Source organism: Chanodichthys erythropterus, chromosome 2, assembly GCF_024489055.1.
Source record: "Chanodichthys erythropterus isolate Z2021 chromosome 2, ASM2448905v1, whole genome shotgun sequence".
NCBI lineage: Eukaryota > Metazoa > Chordata > Actinopteri > Cypriniformes > Xenocyprididae > Chanodichthys > Chanodichthys erythropterus.
The window spans coordinates 17,701,233-17,718,172 of record NC_090222.1 but is presented as its reverse complement, the minus strand read 5'-3'; the positions used below and the strand labels follow the sequence as shown (position 1 = coordinate 17,718,172).

The window sequence follows — 16,940 nt, the reverse complement described above, 5'->3', positions numbered from 1 at the left end:
ATACTCAGCTCAGACCGAAGATGGAGCACGGCTGGAGTATCCATCGTGACCGCGGCAGAATTTGTTGAGCCATTCCCTGCTTTGACTGTCGTTTCTTTGCTGCTCGGGTCACTGTCGTGGACGTTTTCCTCGTCTTCGTGCGGCGCATGTATGTGCATCACACTCCAGCTGCGCTTCACAGTAGAGCTCACACACACGCGCAGCAGCGAAGCCCCGTGTCATACTTCACTCTCTAGGCTGGAGAAATGGGCAGAACCACGGCGTGAACATAAGCTCTTGGCTTTGAGTGGCAGGTGTGGGGAGTAGAATCGCCTTGGCTGGGGCACAGACCGAAGTCTCTGGTACTGAAGCTTAGCACTGGCGGTGGCTGCCTGGGAGGAGCCAGAAGTAGCCCCAGGGGAGAGCACAGGTGGAGGGGACATGGATGCAGAGGATGGAGGTGGAGGAATGGGCATGGGTAGGGAGTTGGGAGCAGAAGGTACAGGTAATGAGGGCAGGAGTGGCTGAGGTGAGGAGGGTGATGGCTGGGGTATGTGTTCTGAGAGCTGGGCTTGCTGGGAGCTTAGGTTGGACTGGCTTCCGGATTTAGATTTGTCAGGTTTAGGGGGTGCTTTGGGCCGAGAGCTTCCACTGAAGCTGTGGCAGTGAGGAAGCAGATCCTCCTGACTGTGGGACTGAGCACTGCTGTGTTTGTGGTGTACATGGGGCCTACCGTGCCCATACTGTGTACATGTACATGATGCTGTATCTTGCATTCTATCCCGAGACCTCTGACCTTTGCTCTTTGGCCCACTGCGGCTACGCTTCTCACCCTTCATCTGTAGTTTGTCCACTGACCAATAGCGTCTTGGTGGTGGCAGGGAAGTGGGAGGGGGTGGCCACTGTGAACCTAGCCCTCCACTGCCTCCTCCAGAACCCCATCCAATCCCTGGACCTGAACCCCAGAAATCACCTGCCACACCCCACCCTTCAGCCCGACCCAAAATGGAGTCATCTCTACTGTTGACACTTCCACCTTTCTCTCGAGCAGGGTATGTTCCAAAAAACCAACCCCCACCCCCAATTCCACTGGCTCCACCTACACCAGTTCCTTCCCAGTACCTCTCAAAACGGCCAAACTCTCCTGAGGACCCTTCATCAGAAAAACTTTCCTCAGCTCTTATCCTGTCTCGCTCTGACTCCGACACTGCTCCTCTCCCTGCACGCCGCACTCTCTCCTCTATTTTCTCCCTTTCTCGTTCTCTCTCTTCTTCTTCCCCTTCCTCCTCCTCATCCTCAGAGTCCCACTCATGGAGGGAAAGGCCTTCTCTTGTGTTAACTCGCCCCCTTTCATAGTGGAGAAGCAGTGGCCTGCGCTCTCCTACTCTCCCTTCTGCCTCTCTCTCTACCCCACTACTCCTCCGTCTTTTGGATGAGGAGAGGAGTGTATGTAAAGAGGAGGGAGGGGAGGGTCCGGAGGCCTCTGTGCCACCTGCTTCTCCTCCACTGACCCAGAATTTAACTGAAGAGGGGAGTTTGTTTAGGTTGGGATAGCGTTTACTGGATGGTCGATGTCGTGAATGGGAGCTTTTGGGTCTTCTCTCTCTTCCTCTACCTCCCCCACTCTCATCCTCTCTTTCATCCCCCTCATCCTCACCTCCATCTCTTCTCCCTCGCTCTCTCTCTCCCTCCCAAGCTGAAAGACTGCCTTTGTCTACAAATGTGCTGCGGTATTGAGTGGAAAATGACGAGTACTCCCCTTCTCTATCCCCATCCCCTTCTCCATCTCTATCCGCCTCAACATCACCCTCCTCTGGCTCTGACCGCTTGCCAGATGACACCTTCTTCTTCTTTTTTGTTTTCATTGCCTTCTTTTTCTTCTTTTTAACCTTGCGACGCTTCCTCTCTCTTTCTCGTTCCCTTTCACGCTCCTCCCTCTTTTTCCGTTTTTTGTTTTTCTTTCTCTTTTTCTTTTTCTCTTTTTCTCTCTCTTTCCTACGTTTCTTCTCTCTTTTCCTTTCTGTATCTCCCTGGGCTCCACCACTCCTCTCCCTGTCCCTCTCTCTCTCTGCCCACCCTGCCCACCATTCCTGGAGCTGTGCTAGCTGACTGCTACCCCTCTCTCTTTCTCTGTCTTTCTTATGCTCCCTGTCTCCAAAGGTGCCCCACGGTTTACGTGGGGGTATAGGAGGAGGAGGTCCATGAGTGAGAGATCTAGGGGAAAGGATGGACCGTTCTCTGTCCCTGGTTCTGTTGTGGCCCTGAAGAAGACTAGACTCTTCGGTCAGCTCATCCAAATCCTCCTCATCCTCTTCCTCTGCCTCTCTGTCTCGGGTGCTGCGAGATGACGCTGTGGAAGTAGATGAAGGAGAGGTGGAACGTGAGGATGTAGCTGAAGATGTGGTTGAGGAGCTAGTGGTAGATGAGGAGGATGATGTGGAGGTGTAGGGGAGTGAGGGAGAGGGAGATGGAGGAGTGTAGGTTGGGGAAAGTGTGACTGGCACAGGGATGGGGAGAGGAGGAGAGGGTCTCGGTCTTCGACTCGCTTCCCTGCCTCCACCTCTCCGGCCCAGTGGCAGGATGTTTTCGTACAGTGGGCCACTGGGTTCTTTGGGCTTTTTTGGTCGCCGTTTCTTCCAGAAGGATGAAGGGAGAGGGGGAGAGGGGTGCTGCAGCGGGGGGTTAGGTGTCAGCGGGGCTGGGGCCTGGCTTTTAGGAGGAAGCCTGGGAGTTCCCAGAGATTTAACCCCTCTACCCTGACCCCCTCCACCAGTACCCACTCCCACCTTCTTCCCCACGCCATGGTCCATGCCCTTCTCCTGGTAGAAAGCCACACTAGTTGGTGGGGGTTGTTGGTGGGCTCTGGGGATGGTTTTTGGAGTTTGAGAACCTGTCTGTTGGTCCACACATGGCCCAAGTCCCTCTGGATCAATAGGTCCATAGTAGCGCTTATATCCATCTAGACCACTACCTGTACCTCCACCACTTGCCCAGGCAGATGCCACCTTTTGGGGTAAGGGCCCTGTTTCTGCTAGGGCTGCTCTCACACCCATGGAGGTGGTGGCACTAGCGGTTTTGGGTAGTCTCCAGCGGTCCACAACTGCCAGTCGGCGATCTGGCCGGGGTAAGAAAGTAGTGCATGGTAGTGGAGCTCCTATAAGTTGAGTACTTGCGGGACCCAAGGCTGCTCCAGAATGAACAATTGTGGGAGGGGAACCAGGAAGAGGTGTTTTGTAGGACTGAGGAGGTTGAGGCTGTTGTGGTTGCTGCTGCTGCTGCACCATGGCAATGGCTGAATTGGATACAGCTGAAGTGACCGCATGTGAGGAAGAAGCAGCAGGAATCATGGAAGTGTGATGGTGGCCAGAAACTGTGACTTTAGTCCCACCTTGTGCAGTTTCATCTTCAAAACTGCAGCAGCTATACATTCCCTAAGAGTACAAAAAAATAAGTTAAGTCATATTCTGATAATAAGTTTAAATCAGTTTTCATTGCATCACTCTCACCGCATCTATAATACCACAGGCATGTCTATGTCACCATCCTTCTCATTCTACTCAAACTCTCCCATATGTCTTTCACCCAGTGACTTCACACTCTCACTTCACATTCTCCTTCAGCCTTCACTTCACACTCTCACTTCACATTCTCCCTCACCCTGCTGAAGGCCAGTAGGAAGTCCAGTTTGCCAGACTGGCCCATTTTGTTCATGCAGTGCCGCAGCCTCCAGTAAACCAGGTGTTCCCAGGCGAAGACCAGTAGACTTAGGCCCATGGCCACCAGCAGCATGTAGAACACACCGGCCATGTTGTCTATGTCTAGTTTGGAGCTCATCACTTCAATTTTATCATTATGACAGATCCCTGAGAGCCAGAGACGTTCAAGCATCTCAATCTCATCTGTGTGGAGAGGGGAGAGAAATACAAGGCATTAACATAACTCACTTTCTCATTTGATAAGTGATACAACTTCTTGGCACAGATGCATCAATAAAACATGTATGAATGCAATATGGAACTGAGATGCCTTTCCCACATGCTTGCTGTAGCAGGAAGCAGATGCTAATACTAAATGTGTGTAAATCTGTTGTGAACCTAAGTCAGGTGATATTTTGAGATCTTTAGAGTATTATACTGAAAACATTACAGGTCAGAGGTCCAGTGAATAGGTTCCTGTGGGTAAAGGGAACATTACAGTGAAGGCCTGTTTAGAAGCTGATCAAAGAGAGCAGTTTTTGTTAATCTTGTAAGAGTGAAAGGAAGAAGAAGAGAGAGCAAGAGGCCTGTAGGCTAGCAAAGGCTAGGTCCTGCCTAATGATCTACCCATATCCTCTTTTCCTCTGTGGGTAAGTGATAAGACACAAAAGGAAGGAGAGCAAAGTTCTTTGTCTTTTCAATGCTGCATTGTATCATGGGAAATGAGAGGATGTGAAGAAATAAGTAAAAGGCATGTGGAAAAGAAGAAGAGAGTGACTTTGTCATTATGACAAATAGCAGAAGCACCTTTCCTATTCAGAGAGGGGGAAGTTAACATAAAAAGAGGGATGAAGACAGATGGCAAAGGGGGAAAGACAGTATATGTTCATTGTTTATGTTTGTCTGTGTGTGTATGAGGGTGTGAACGATGGAACAGAAAAGGGAAAATGAAATTAAGAAGGAGCAACAGAGTGATAGGCAGAGGGCAGAAAAACAAGAGGACAGAGAAGGAGACAGAACGGTGAAAGGGTGAGATCATAATCATTTAATTGTGCTGGAAGATGGTCAGGCCTGCTGCAAACTCAAGAGAAAATCGGAATCTCACCTTTTATCTACAGAAAGACGAGCTTGTGAATTACCGCAATCCTTACTAGACTGAGGCATGTACTGCAGCATTAACTGCTTTGATGAGAACTGGCCAACTGCACCACATTATCTCAATATGGGCCATCTCAAAATAGTGCTGTGTAACATAATAAAAGTACATCATCACCCATCACACTGTAAATGACAGTTGCGTTGTTCTCACAGAGTTTGAATTATGGCGTCTGTCTCTTATGCTATCAAAACAAACTATCCAGCAAGCGTAACCTGCAGGCATTAATCACAATGTAGATGAGGTGCTGCAGACATATCACATAAAACATTTCACAAAAGAAAACGCAGTCAAGCAGGACGAAGAAGCGCAAGCTGAATCCCACATGGGACTTGAACAGATAACAGCACGAGTCCGGCTTGGATCCGAGTGCTGCCTCACTCTGTTGACACTGTCCATTCACCTTCTTCTGACTCCTGCCAGTGGCGCTGGCAAACCACTGCACTGACCACAGCCAAACTTAGCAGGTGTGTCATACTGAGAACATACATACATACATACACACACAGAGCTATATTATAAACACAAACACCATTCACACACTTGCACTGCTTTACAAATGCATGCTAATTTACAAATACACACCCACACATACAGTACAAATGTGCGCATAGCACATTCTAACACACATAGATATACTTTCACACCTTTGCTCTTGCCATCACAGCTTCTGTTTGGCAATGGAACTCAGGGTTGGCACGATTAAGTGGGCACATTTTAACAGCTAATGCTTTAGCAAGGTCTTTAGGCTCAGGCAGACAGCCAGTCTGTGCCATTTGTGTGACCTCCAACACTGTTCCCTGTGCAGCCCCCTCTGATCCCGCCCTGACCCAAACCACTATCATGCTAAAGCAAACATTGCTCTTGGATCAGCCTTAAAGGTCAACACTTTTATAAACAGATCGGAACCGCAGAGGCATCTCTGACCACTGTAAAATTTCCTCGGAATTGTTAGTAGGTGAAAGGACTCCTATTCTAGATGACCGCTGCAAAGAAAGCTGCTGGCCCTGGGATAAAATAACTTAGTGCTTTTAGCAGGTAAGAAGTGCTTTTGCGTGGTACTGACCAATAAGGTTACCTGCGGCGTTTAAAAGACATGAAAAGGCTGCAGATGGACAAGTGGTTTCCTGTGGCTTTTAAAGACTCTAAAGAAACATAAAAGTACAAATTATAGTCAATGGTTGTACAACAAAAAATGATTCAATACCTCCATAGTAACTTCCCACACGTTTAAGCTTCAGAGATAGTTTCTCGGATTGGCACAATTATATAGTAAATGTATATGAATAGTATATGTTACGTTGTGTTGATATGCCTTCAATAAATATGCAGAAAAGGCAAACTTTTTAACTTTTAAGACGCTCATATTTAACAAAGGCACTGACATTGTCTTTCATAATTGTCCAATGAAGCATGTTGAAAAAGAAGAGTGATTACATATAGAGCTGCCATAATAGCAGGAATCTGTTAATTGACATTAAAATATTTGATAATAGAGACTCATTATCCCCAGAAAACCACAATGGTTTACACTTTAAAAGGTAAAACAAGGACAGAATTCAGAATATAAAAAAAATCAGATAAATAACCCACGCCTCAACAACCACCAACCAGATGAATAAAAAAAAGTCAGTGTTCATTTCACATGTTAAGCTTCTCAGCTGTTAAATTGTGGTGTTAGCTAATGGAACCTGGCACAAGTGTGACAATCGCACTGTGGGAACCTGGCGTACACACATTCTTTCAGTCTCTCTCTCTGACACACCAAAAGCCAAAAGAGGATTTAAACAGCAATCAAACAAACCATCCAGTTGAAACAAAACACTGTGTGAGATAGCTAGTGCATTTATGTGTTTGTGTATATATGTGTGTTGGGAGAAGGCAGGGAGGATGGTGTATAAATGACAATTAAAGAATTAGTACTTGGACAAGCACATTTGAATCAGAAGCGTTCCACTCTGACATTGCAAATCCATAACAGCTAATCCTCTATGGAGTGTTAGAATGGACAGTCACTCACTCAACACACATCTCACACAATAGCTTGGTTCCAAAACCTAGTGAGCTGACTACCTACCTGCTGCCAACACAGGCAACTGCCTGTGTAGTATTCCTAACCATCATGGAAGTTTGGCATTTGGAATGCTTTGTGGTGCGCACACCATACCAACAGCACAGGAGAAACAACTCACAATAGTTTGCAGTTAGAATGTTGCTAAGCTAACAATGTGATACTTTCATAAGCATAAAATACATAACACACACAAAAAATGGGTGATATGATCAATATTAACTTTTTATTGACACTTTTAGGTATCTGGGTCAATAACGTGACGGGCCATTTTTTTTGTCCAAAGGCAAAGATATGACATCCAGAGTATGTAAGGTAGTACAACTAGATCTCTTTTATTGACTCCAAAATGTTTTAATTATATTTTGCTACATATAACGGTATTTTAAAGATTTGAAGTGTCAAAAGGCAATTTGGTTTAACTTTCAAAAGTCCAATAAAGCCATTTTATTTGTGATTAAAATATCTTAAAATGTAATAAATGTATATATATTTTTTATTCTGGCTTTATTTTATAACATCATATATCAACATAGTGAAAAATGGTATTAAAATTATGTGCAGAAGTCGTTGCTTTGTTATGAGAAAAAATGTCAGGAAAAATTAATTTCATTTATGTAATTTGGAGTAACCAAAATAAAGGGACCAAGCAAGCTAACTAGCTAGCAAGCTAGATATCAGCCTGTTAGCATTGTTTGAAAATATTGTCATCCGATATAACCAAAAGTGTCATTCGGTAAAACCTAAATTTTTGGTTGAACCGAATGACTTTTTTGGTGACAAATTTTGTCCATCTTGTAAAATGACAAAAGCAGTGTTAATTGATTATAAAAACCACATAATATCATTGTTAAGACTTATTAAAACAAAATGAAAATTAATTATCTCTCTATTATGTTTTTTTTACAAAAACCTTATTCATCAATGACCCATCTAAGAAGGCAACATAATAAAGCTGCCTACCTTCTGGAACATCTTTCACATCGCGATTACACGTATGGATGTGCAATCACACAAAACATTTGGGTTACACTTTATTTTAATGTGACATAGTTACATTGTACTTAGTCAAATAAGTACTGAGTAATATTAATTAACTACATGTACTTACTATAGAGTTACAGTTAAGGTTTGGTTTAGTTACTTGTAATTATGCATAATTTACTGTTATTACTATAGTAGGTACATGTAGTAAAATAAAGTGTTACCAACATTTGTTGTCTGTTATACAATAAAAAAAAGTTTTTTTGTCTATTGTCAATAGTGTAATTCCAAGGCTTTCTGTTGGCCACTGCGCCAAATTCAGTTGAACAACTTTAACCTCCTGCAAAGTCAGCATGGGCAAACCTTTCACTCTCACACAAAATTCCAGATCGCATATATTCCTATTGAACAGGCTGGGTTTAGCCCGTGAAAAATTTGATGGACTACGTTAAATACACAGCTTGATGCCTCACAATCCTGCATCATAGGCAGCTTATAGGCTTTGGAACAGAGCACAGACTTTCTATCTCTATTTCTCTCTCTCACACACACACACCCCACTTCTGCCATACCCAAGACTAAATCTTTGATATATGATACATCTCTTTTATGCATCAATAGATTGCTATCATCTCCTTTAAATCAGTAAACAGCCTGCTAGCACAATGACAAATGTCACCTGGCAGACAACAAAGATACATATTACGTCATGTTAAGGAAACTGGATTACACCAAGATAGCTGGGAAGAGCAGTACAGGCTAATGAATAAAGTCTTGTTAAACATGCATAAAAAAGACTTTGTTCTCCCAAAGGCTTTTATCTTCTCCATCCCAAGAGCATAAATGCACAAATATACAATCCCTTATTAGCACTTTGATACTACAGAACCTTCAGTAGACTCTCACCGTCGCCCACCAGCTGCAGTAAGGCCAGGTCCAATGGCCGTTTCCAGCGGGAGTTCTTGATCAGGGCGATGCCGTAACCAGTTGTGGCGAATACTTTCCCTGAGCCGATGGTCATTACTTTACAGCCTTCATCTTTACGAGCCATGTAGTTCAACACAGCTGCATCATAGATTAAGGCATCCAGCTTACTGCAGACACAGACAGGAAGAGTAGGAGTCAGAAGAGACAGACCGTGAGATGGAGAAGGGTGACAGACAGAAAGAGAGAAGAGAGGAAAGTTGTAGTGTGGCGGCATTATATTATCACTTTTGCTAAAAATGGATAAGGAAATGACAGGCTCAGAAAAACCATGGTGTGGATTAACAACTCATGATAAATAGAGGAAGAGTGTATGAGGTGTACAGGGCTAACAGAGGAAGTGTGGGAGGAGGGAGAAAAAAGTGCGAACACATCGTAAAGGAACTCCTGTTTGTGAGAGCAACATAGGGCTGCGAGGTGTAAGGAAGTGAGTGGAAAAGCGAGAGATGATAGATAACAAGGTTATTATTATTGTTTAAGAAAACTATTACAAAGACAAACTAAATAAACACAGCGGAAGTATTTTCGTTAACAGAAATATAAATGAGTTTCCAAAGGAATGCAAACTAAATTGAAAATATAGAAGCAAGCAGCAATTATAAAGGTTGACATACTGCTGGAACTTAAAGTTGCCCTAGAACTTTTAAAAAAAAATGTAATAGAAGTCTAAGGTGTCCCCTGAATGTGTCTGTGAAGTTTCAGCTCAAAATACCCCATAGATTTTTTTGAATTCATTTTTTTAACTGCCTATTTTGGGGCATCATTATAAATGAGCCGATTCAGGGCTACTGGCCCTTTAATTCTCCTGCTCCACGCCCACAGAGCTCGAGCTTGCCTTGAACAGTGCATAAACAAAGTTCACACAGCTAATATAACCCTCAAATGGATCTTTACAAAGTGTTCGTCATGTATGTGGCATGCATGCGTTGGATTATGTGAGTATTGCATACTGTTATATTGTTTACACTTATTTCTGAATGAATTTGAGGCTGTGCTCCATGGCTAATGGCTAATGCTACACTGTTGGAGAGATTTATAAAGAATGAAATTGTGTTTATGAATTATACAGACTGCAAGTGTTTAAAAATGAAAATAGCGACGGCTCTTGTCTCCGTGAATACAGTAAGAAACGATGATAACTTCAACCACATTTAACAGTTCATTAGCAACATGCTAACGAAACATTTAAAAAGACAATTTACAAATATCACTAAAAATGTTATCATGGATCATGTCAGTTATTATTGCTCCATCTGCCATTTTTTGCTATTGTTCTTGCTTGCTTACCTAGTCTGTTGATTCACCTGTGCACAGATCCAGACGTTCTGCCCTTGTGTAATGCCTTTCATAATGTTGGGAACATGAGCTGGCATATGCAAATATTGGGGGCGTACACCCCGACTGTTACGTAACAGTCAGTGTTATGTTGAGATTTGCCTGTTCTTCTGAGGTCTTTTAAACAAATGAGATTTATATAAGAAGGAGGAAACAATGGAGTTTGAAACTCAGTGTATGTCTTTTCCATGTACTGAACTCTTGTTATTTGACTATGCCAAGATAAATTCAAATTTTCATTCGAGGGCACCTTTAAGTGTTTGTTTTTTCAAGATATAAAGCATTTCTCAGATGGTCAGTTAAGCCAGGTTCACACTCTGCAATTTTGGCCACGATTTGGCTGTCTGAGACAAATTTAGCAAATCCTAAAAGATTCCTCTGATCCTAGGCTAAAATATGAAGTCTTTGATTGTTAGTTTGACATGTTCACCGACAGCCGATTAATGACCGCTGCGATCAGATTTTATCTCCAACGGAATTCCGGCCATGTCAGAAGATTTGACACACAGTCCTGCAGTGTGACTTCTCCTATGACAGCCGTCAAATTGTCTTGGTTTTTCAAGACAAGCCTTAACCAAAATTAACACTATGGATTTTTTTGTTAATCACCATTTCAGGCACACGTGTAATGCAGCTCAGTCACCGAACGTGTATGGGTTGATGTAAAGTTTCATACGTGCATCCCATTTTAACACATCTTGATTGTCTTACAGTCTGACATAAATGACAGCTGAGATCCCACAGTGTGACATGAGGATCATGTCCGTACAGTCTGACAAGCAACAGTCGTAAAGGACTATTATAAACCGCACAGTGTGCCCCGGCTTTATTTCACGACAGAGTAGAGATCTGACCATTCTCATATTTATCACTGTTGCAGCCCCATCTATAAGGCGCTTTCGCACCGAATAGTTCTAGGAGCTCAGTTATAGGAACTAGCCACTAGGATAGTTCCCCGAGAACCAATTTCTCCCCCGGGCCATGTTCCTGGTTGCATTTGCACCGGAAATAGGAACTTTTCGTGATAACGGAAATGGAATGTAAACGCGTAATTTACAAGGCCAAAAGAACAAAAAAATGGGGCTAAAAGACGAAATCTCCTATGACAAGTATTACATATTGAAAAGAACACAACCCTGCAGACAACAGGTAAATGCCATTATTGCTGTTTTCCATGTTCGTGAAGTAAATATGTTTACATGGCTTTTTAAAAATACTGGGTGACGGTGTTTGACATGTATTTGACCAATCAACGTACACCAATCAACGTATCACTGATCCTATAGTGCTGGTTTAGACCCTACTCTAAAGTAGGAGCTAATTTAGTTCCCCCAAAAGGAGTTTCTAGAACTAAACGCATTCCTAGTTCCTGCAGTGTGAACTTGGCAAAATCTGGGTACTTCAGCCAATAGTTCTAGGAACTATGAAAAGGTCCCTCCATTGTGAAAGCCCCTGTTGTCCGACTGTCATTTTATGAAAATCTTGAGCAGACTTTTGAGCAAAATGGGCCACACCCACAAAGAACAGAAATTAAATTTAGGATATACATTTGGTTTCTCTCCAACCATGGATTTTATAATAAAGTAATGAGCAATAGTTCTACCATACCACCAAATATCAGATCCATGGACCTTATGATTTGGGCTATGCGATCACGGTTTTAATGAATAAACTGAAACTGAAAAACTATGTAATTGTTTTCAAAATTACAAACAAGAAAGAGCCATCTTTGCGCCATTAAAACTAAATCTGAAAACCATAATACAAAACAAAATTCAAAACTGTATGAGAAACAGAATAACGGAAGTCAGTGAGAGTAAGAAACCCAGCACAGACCCAGTCTTGAGGTGGGAGATGGCGTCCTCCACACTTTTCTGGTTGTATTTGATCATGTACTGGTGCATATCTGGATAGTTACTGCGGATGTTTTTCTCTGTGCTTCCGTTAGGGACCGTTCCAAATTTCAGAGGGGGGTACTGCTCTGTGGGGTGCTGAAACTGAGAGAGGGAAACACAGTATGAAACAGTGATTGAAACTGATGTTGCATTGTTTTTTTCAAAGTAATTAGCAGACTAACAATAGAGCACAATGAAAAAAATACTGCAAGACTAAACATGAATGACATGTGACAGTGAACGCATGTTAGAAACAGACTAGAGCTACTGCAGCTGTCAAAACCAACTATAATACATCATAAACACAGAACAATATACAAAGCAGCAGTGCTGACATGCACATTGTGTTCATTCTGCTTTTAACAAAGGAGAACAATAGTGAAGCAGATGGGGGAAAGTATTTTCATTTAAAAAGGGATTACAAAATGAACATGAGGCACTTAGAAAAAGAACCAACAAAAGCCACCACAAGTTAAATGACTTTAAGTATTCAGATTTGATGTAGCTTCTTTTCTGAAAATGACACAAACACAATGGGACTCAAATACATTTCATTTGGTGTACACAAGTACAACAGTGTTTTTTTTTTATGTCTGTGTGTTTCCTCAAGAATCCCTGTAGATTCTTCAAGGTCAACACTGAGAGTGAGGGCAAAGGAACATTTCCATGCTAGAATGGCAAATTATTGAACATCTCACAGACCCACGATGAACAAGCACTACCACAGTCTTAAAACGCAAGCACAAGTAGAGGCACATCAATGTGATATACTTTGGTTTACTAGCAGAAGATTGAGTATAAATTGTCCTTATTGTTAGCTATGAAAAGGTATTTTGTAGAATTAGCCTGCTTTTCAAGCAATATAGGAGCTGAATGCTCAAACGGCAAAGATAAGAATGTAGTGCTGTCAAATACTTGTGTTTGTGTGAGTGTACACCATTAAAAATTTTGAGGTCAATTTTTATGTTTTTGAAACAAACTCCCGTTTACATTAAGGTTCACATGATCCTTCAGAAATCATTCTAAGATGCTGATTTGGTGCTCAAGAAACATTTCTTATTATTATCAATGTTCAAAACAGTAGTACTGCTTAATATTTTTTGTTGAAACTGGCCGAAACTGAAATCTAAAGGTTATACATATTTTATTACATTTTAAAATCAACGACTAGTCTTTCTTCCAAAATGTGTGTCATTTCAGTAATAGTCTTTGAAAGCATCAGGTCTTCAAAAGACAAATAGTGAGAAAATGTTTTTTTATGGTGTTCATACACAGCTACTGTCAATCTCAAATTCCAGTCCAACTCTAGTCTCTGTAGTCTTAAAGAATATTGATCCCAAAATCCATGTCAACACAGCATCACGAATTATAAAATCTTTATATGCCCATCTACACGCACCAATAAACACAAGCTCTCTCTCCATCTACAGTATCTCTGAAATCTCTATTCCCCTACCTTTTTATCGCTGAGGCCAGACACAGTGTCAATGTATTCCTCTTGGATCATGAAGGCAGCCAGGTTGGCAGTGTAGCTAGCCAGGAAGATGACAGCAAAGAAAGCCCAGACAAGAACCATGATCTTGCTAGTAGTTCCTTTGGGGTTCTCCACTGGAACAGAGTTATTAAAGACCAGAGCCCAAAGAAGCCAGATTGACTTCCCTATTGTGAATGTAGAACCTCCGGCCTCTGACAGAGAAGAGCAAGTGAAACAGAGAAAGAAAGACTTTTAATATGGCCTTTGAATTTTAAAAGCTCTAAACAAGCTAAAATTATTAAAACTGCTAAGTTGATTAAAAAAAAGGCACTATGCAGATGATGAGGTGAGAGAGGGGTGCCAGTGCCAGAGGATGAAGAAGAGAACAGAGGAGGGAGAGGAATACAGAGCACATGTCTGCAGTCCTTTATTATACATGAGTATCTGAGAAACTGACTGCACCACAAATATCAAACCCACGTCCACGCCAAGAAAGAACAGAGGTGAACTCAGTCTTTAGGACCCCTGAACAAACTCAGTGACAAGCAACTGCGCACATTTATCTCCGTTAAAATAGCGCTTGAGACTACTAAAGTGTGACCTTATTAAAAGGTTACATGGAGGACTAAGAGCAAATCGGACTCACTCTTGCCACTCTGAAGGCTGCGGTTGTACCCCACTGGACTGAAGAACTCAAAGATGAAAACCGTCACTGCCACCACGGTCAGGCACATAACAAACATCATCACCCACACAGCAGGGCTGTACGGCTCTGAGAGAGGGCACAGAGAAATCAAAACCATTAGTAGTAGTTTTTCTACTTGGTTTGTACACAACACAGAGCAAAAATCAATACCAGGGTTGTAGCAAAGAACTGGAGAACTGGAGAATACTTTTGAAAAAACAAAACAAAACAAAACAAAACAAAACAAAATAAAATAAAATAAAATAAAATAAAATAAAATAAAATAAAATAAAATAAAATAAAATAAAATAAAATAAAATAAAATAAAATAAAACAAAAAATAAAATAAAAAAGCATTGAGCATATTTGGAAAAAAAGTTTTTATTTTTAGTGCTTCTCAGTGAAGTGTGATAAATAGTTTGTTTTGAAAGGGAACTGTAAGTCTGATTGATGAGCTCTGAAAAGATACGCACCAGTACCTGAAAAGTCATACATCATAATCACATGCAGCAGAGACTGATTAAAGTCAAATATGATGAAACATTATGGCTCACATGAGACTCAAACTCACCAAGAAAAGCAGAGGGAGAGACAGTTCCGTTACTGCGAGAGACCATGACACTGATTCCCGTCTCCACAAAGGGCACGGAGAAATCCACGACCTCTGACCTCTCCTCGTTGATAGTGAGGGAGCCGATCGCCATGTCTGCCCGCTTGTAGACAACCTATACGAAAGGAGGAAGTAGAGGATTGTATTTTTGCCATTTTGCCACTTTTATTTGTAGTAGGAAAGTTTTATTTACAGGATTTATAGGGACTCTTTTTACAGGAGCATGATTTCCTGTAAAATCCTGCTGTGGCCAGGAAAATTTTAATGATTAATCCTTATTCCACAAGGTAAATTACTGCATACTGACCTGAGAAATAGGCTCTCTTATTCAATGGATTTGATCATCTCCAAAATGTCAGAGACTAAGTCAAAGTGGACATTTCCTCTGGTCACCTCTTCCCTTATTTTAGATCTTCTTGGGAACCTCAGATTTGCTCAGAGGTCATGTGGCCACGGTGACTTGCAGATGAACGAGAGACTGAAAGGTAGCTAGCTACCACGCTAACTAGTGTGAACGAGTAGCTATTGCAAATCCTATATTTAAATGGACAGTAAAGGAGCGACAGTAAAGTACAGGAAGAGAGAGTGGAACAGGACTGTGACTCAAACCCAGGTCCCCACGAGCGCAGCAGTACTGCATGCTGTAAGTCTGGAGCAACTACCCTTTGTGCCACAGCTCTGACATAAAAAAAGATGTATTATGGAACAAGAAAGGCCACCAAGCAAGCTGCTGTATTAAAAGTGCATGACCGAAGTAGTCCAAAGCATGAAGCACTTTATATTAAACACTTGAAAGATGATTGAGCATACAGTTTCATGTGGTCAAAGTGCTTGTGCCATTTAATGTGCTAGAGTGGCTTTGCTCTTATGAGTAAAACAGTTATGTAAGTAAATATTGTTTGGTAGACAATGCATTTAGATATGAATTAATGTAAAATTCATTAAATTTAATAAAAAAAATGTACATGTTGAAAAGTAATTATTTTTCAACAAGAACTAATGATTTTAAAATGAAGAATCCCTTATATTTATTTCCCTTTACATTTCTTTAACACGTTATGTCCAGGGAAGAGAATGTTCTTTAATTCAGAAGATTTTAATTGATGGTAATAACACACGCTTTGCATAAATGTTTATAATATAATTTAGTTTTTTAAACAGCAGTATATAACATTATATAACAATATATAATAATATATAACATCATACAGTATATAACATTTACACTATACTGTTCAAAAGATTGGGGTCAGTAAGAATTTTTCTTTTAAATTCTTTTTAAATTCTTTCTAAAAATTCAAATAAATGCTGTTTTTCCTGAACTTTCAATTAAAGAATTCTGGAAATGTTGTATCAATGTTTCTACAACAATATTAATGTTTTCAACATTGATAATTGAAGACTGGAGTATATAGCTGCTGAAATGCAGCTTTTCAAATACAGGAATACATAAATATAGTTTAATTAAAACTTTATTAAAACAGTAATATCCTATACTAAACCTAAACTAATCTTGACAAACTATGTATCATTTGAAAGCTTATAATCTCTAGTTTTCTTATTTGATTTTCATTAATTAATAAATTACAGAGGTGAAGTAATTTATCAATTTGCAACAAGAATATGTTCATACTCATAAGGCATGTTCAGACCTTCCATTTGAAATAGCAATGAACATGAAAAATCATGAAAGACTGATTGAAACCTGTTTGTTTTCATTCCAAGAGTTCAAAAGATAACACCCATTCAATTTTTCAAAAAAAGAAAAAAAAAAAGTCTGAAAATGTTTTTAATAGAAAAATATAAATAAATGTATGATTGTGGCAGCGAGCTATAACCCACATACACATTGTTTTCATGTGTTTATTAGATGGTTGAATTCATATCAATTCTGCCAAACTTCCCATACTACTTCTATCTAGGATGTCTACTTCATAAATTATATGAAAATTATGGAAATATATGGTTCAGATCACAATAGAGCTTGGTTATCTTGTAGTGAAAAAGTTTGGTACTGCGCCCAAACAAAATCTTACTGAAAGCTAATTTTTTGAGATATCAACCTAAATTTA

The 16,940-nt window shown here is 40.9% G+C and overlaps 1 protein-coding gene across 1 annotated transcript in view; it reads right to left on the bottom strand.

Moving 5' to 3' along the window:
* Window positions 1-218: 218 nt before the first annotated feature.
* The window catches only part of LOC137029197 (glutamate receptor ionotropic, NMDA 2D), an 83,785-nt gene continuing 67,063 nt past the window's right edge, over window positions 219-16,940 (bottom strand). The window contains exons 9-15 of the mRNA XM_067398750.1: window positions 14,830-14,983; window positions 14,220-14,345; window positions 13,556-13,785; window positions 12,041-12,201; window positions 8,792-8,979; window positions 3,637-3,878; window positions 219-3,410 (exon numbers count right to left, since the gene is read on the bottom strand). Coding sequence (XP_067254851.1) covers window positions 219-3,410; window positions 3,637-3,878; window positions 8,792-8,979; window positions 12,041-12,201; window positions 13,556-13,785; window positions 14,220-14,345; window positions 14,830-14,983 — 4,293 coding nt within the window. The remainder of the gene's footprint in view (window positions 3,411-3,636; window positions 3,879-8,791; window positions 8,980-12,040; window positions 12,202-13,555; window positions 13,786-14,219; window positions 14,346-14,829; window positions 14,984-16,940) is intronic.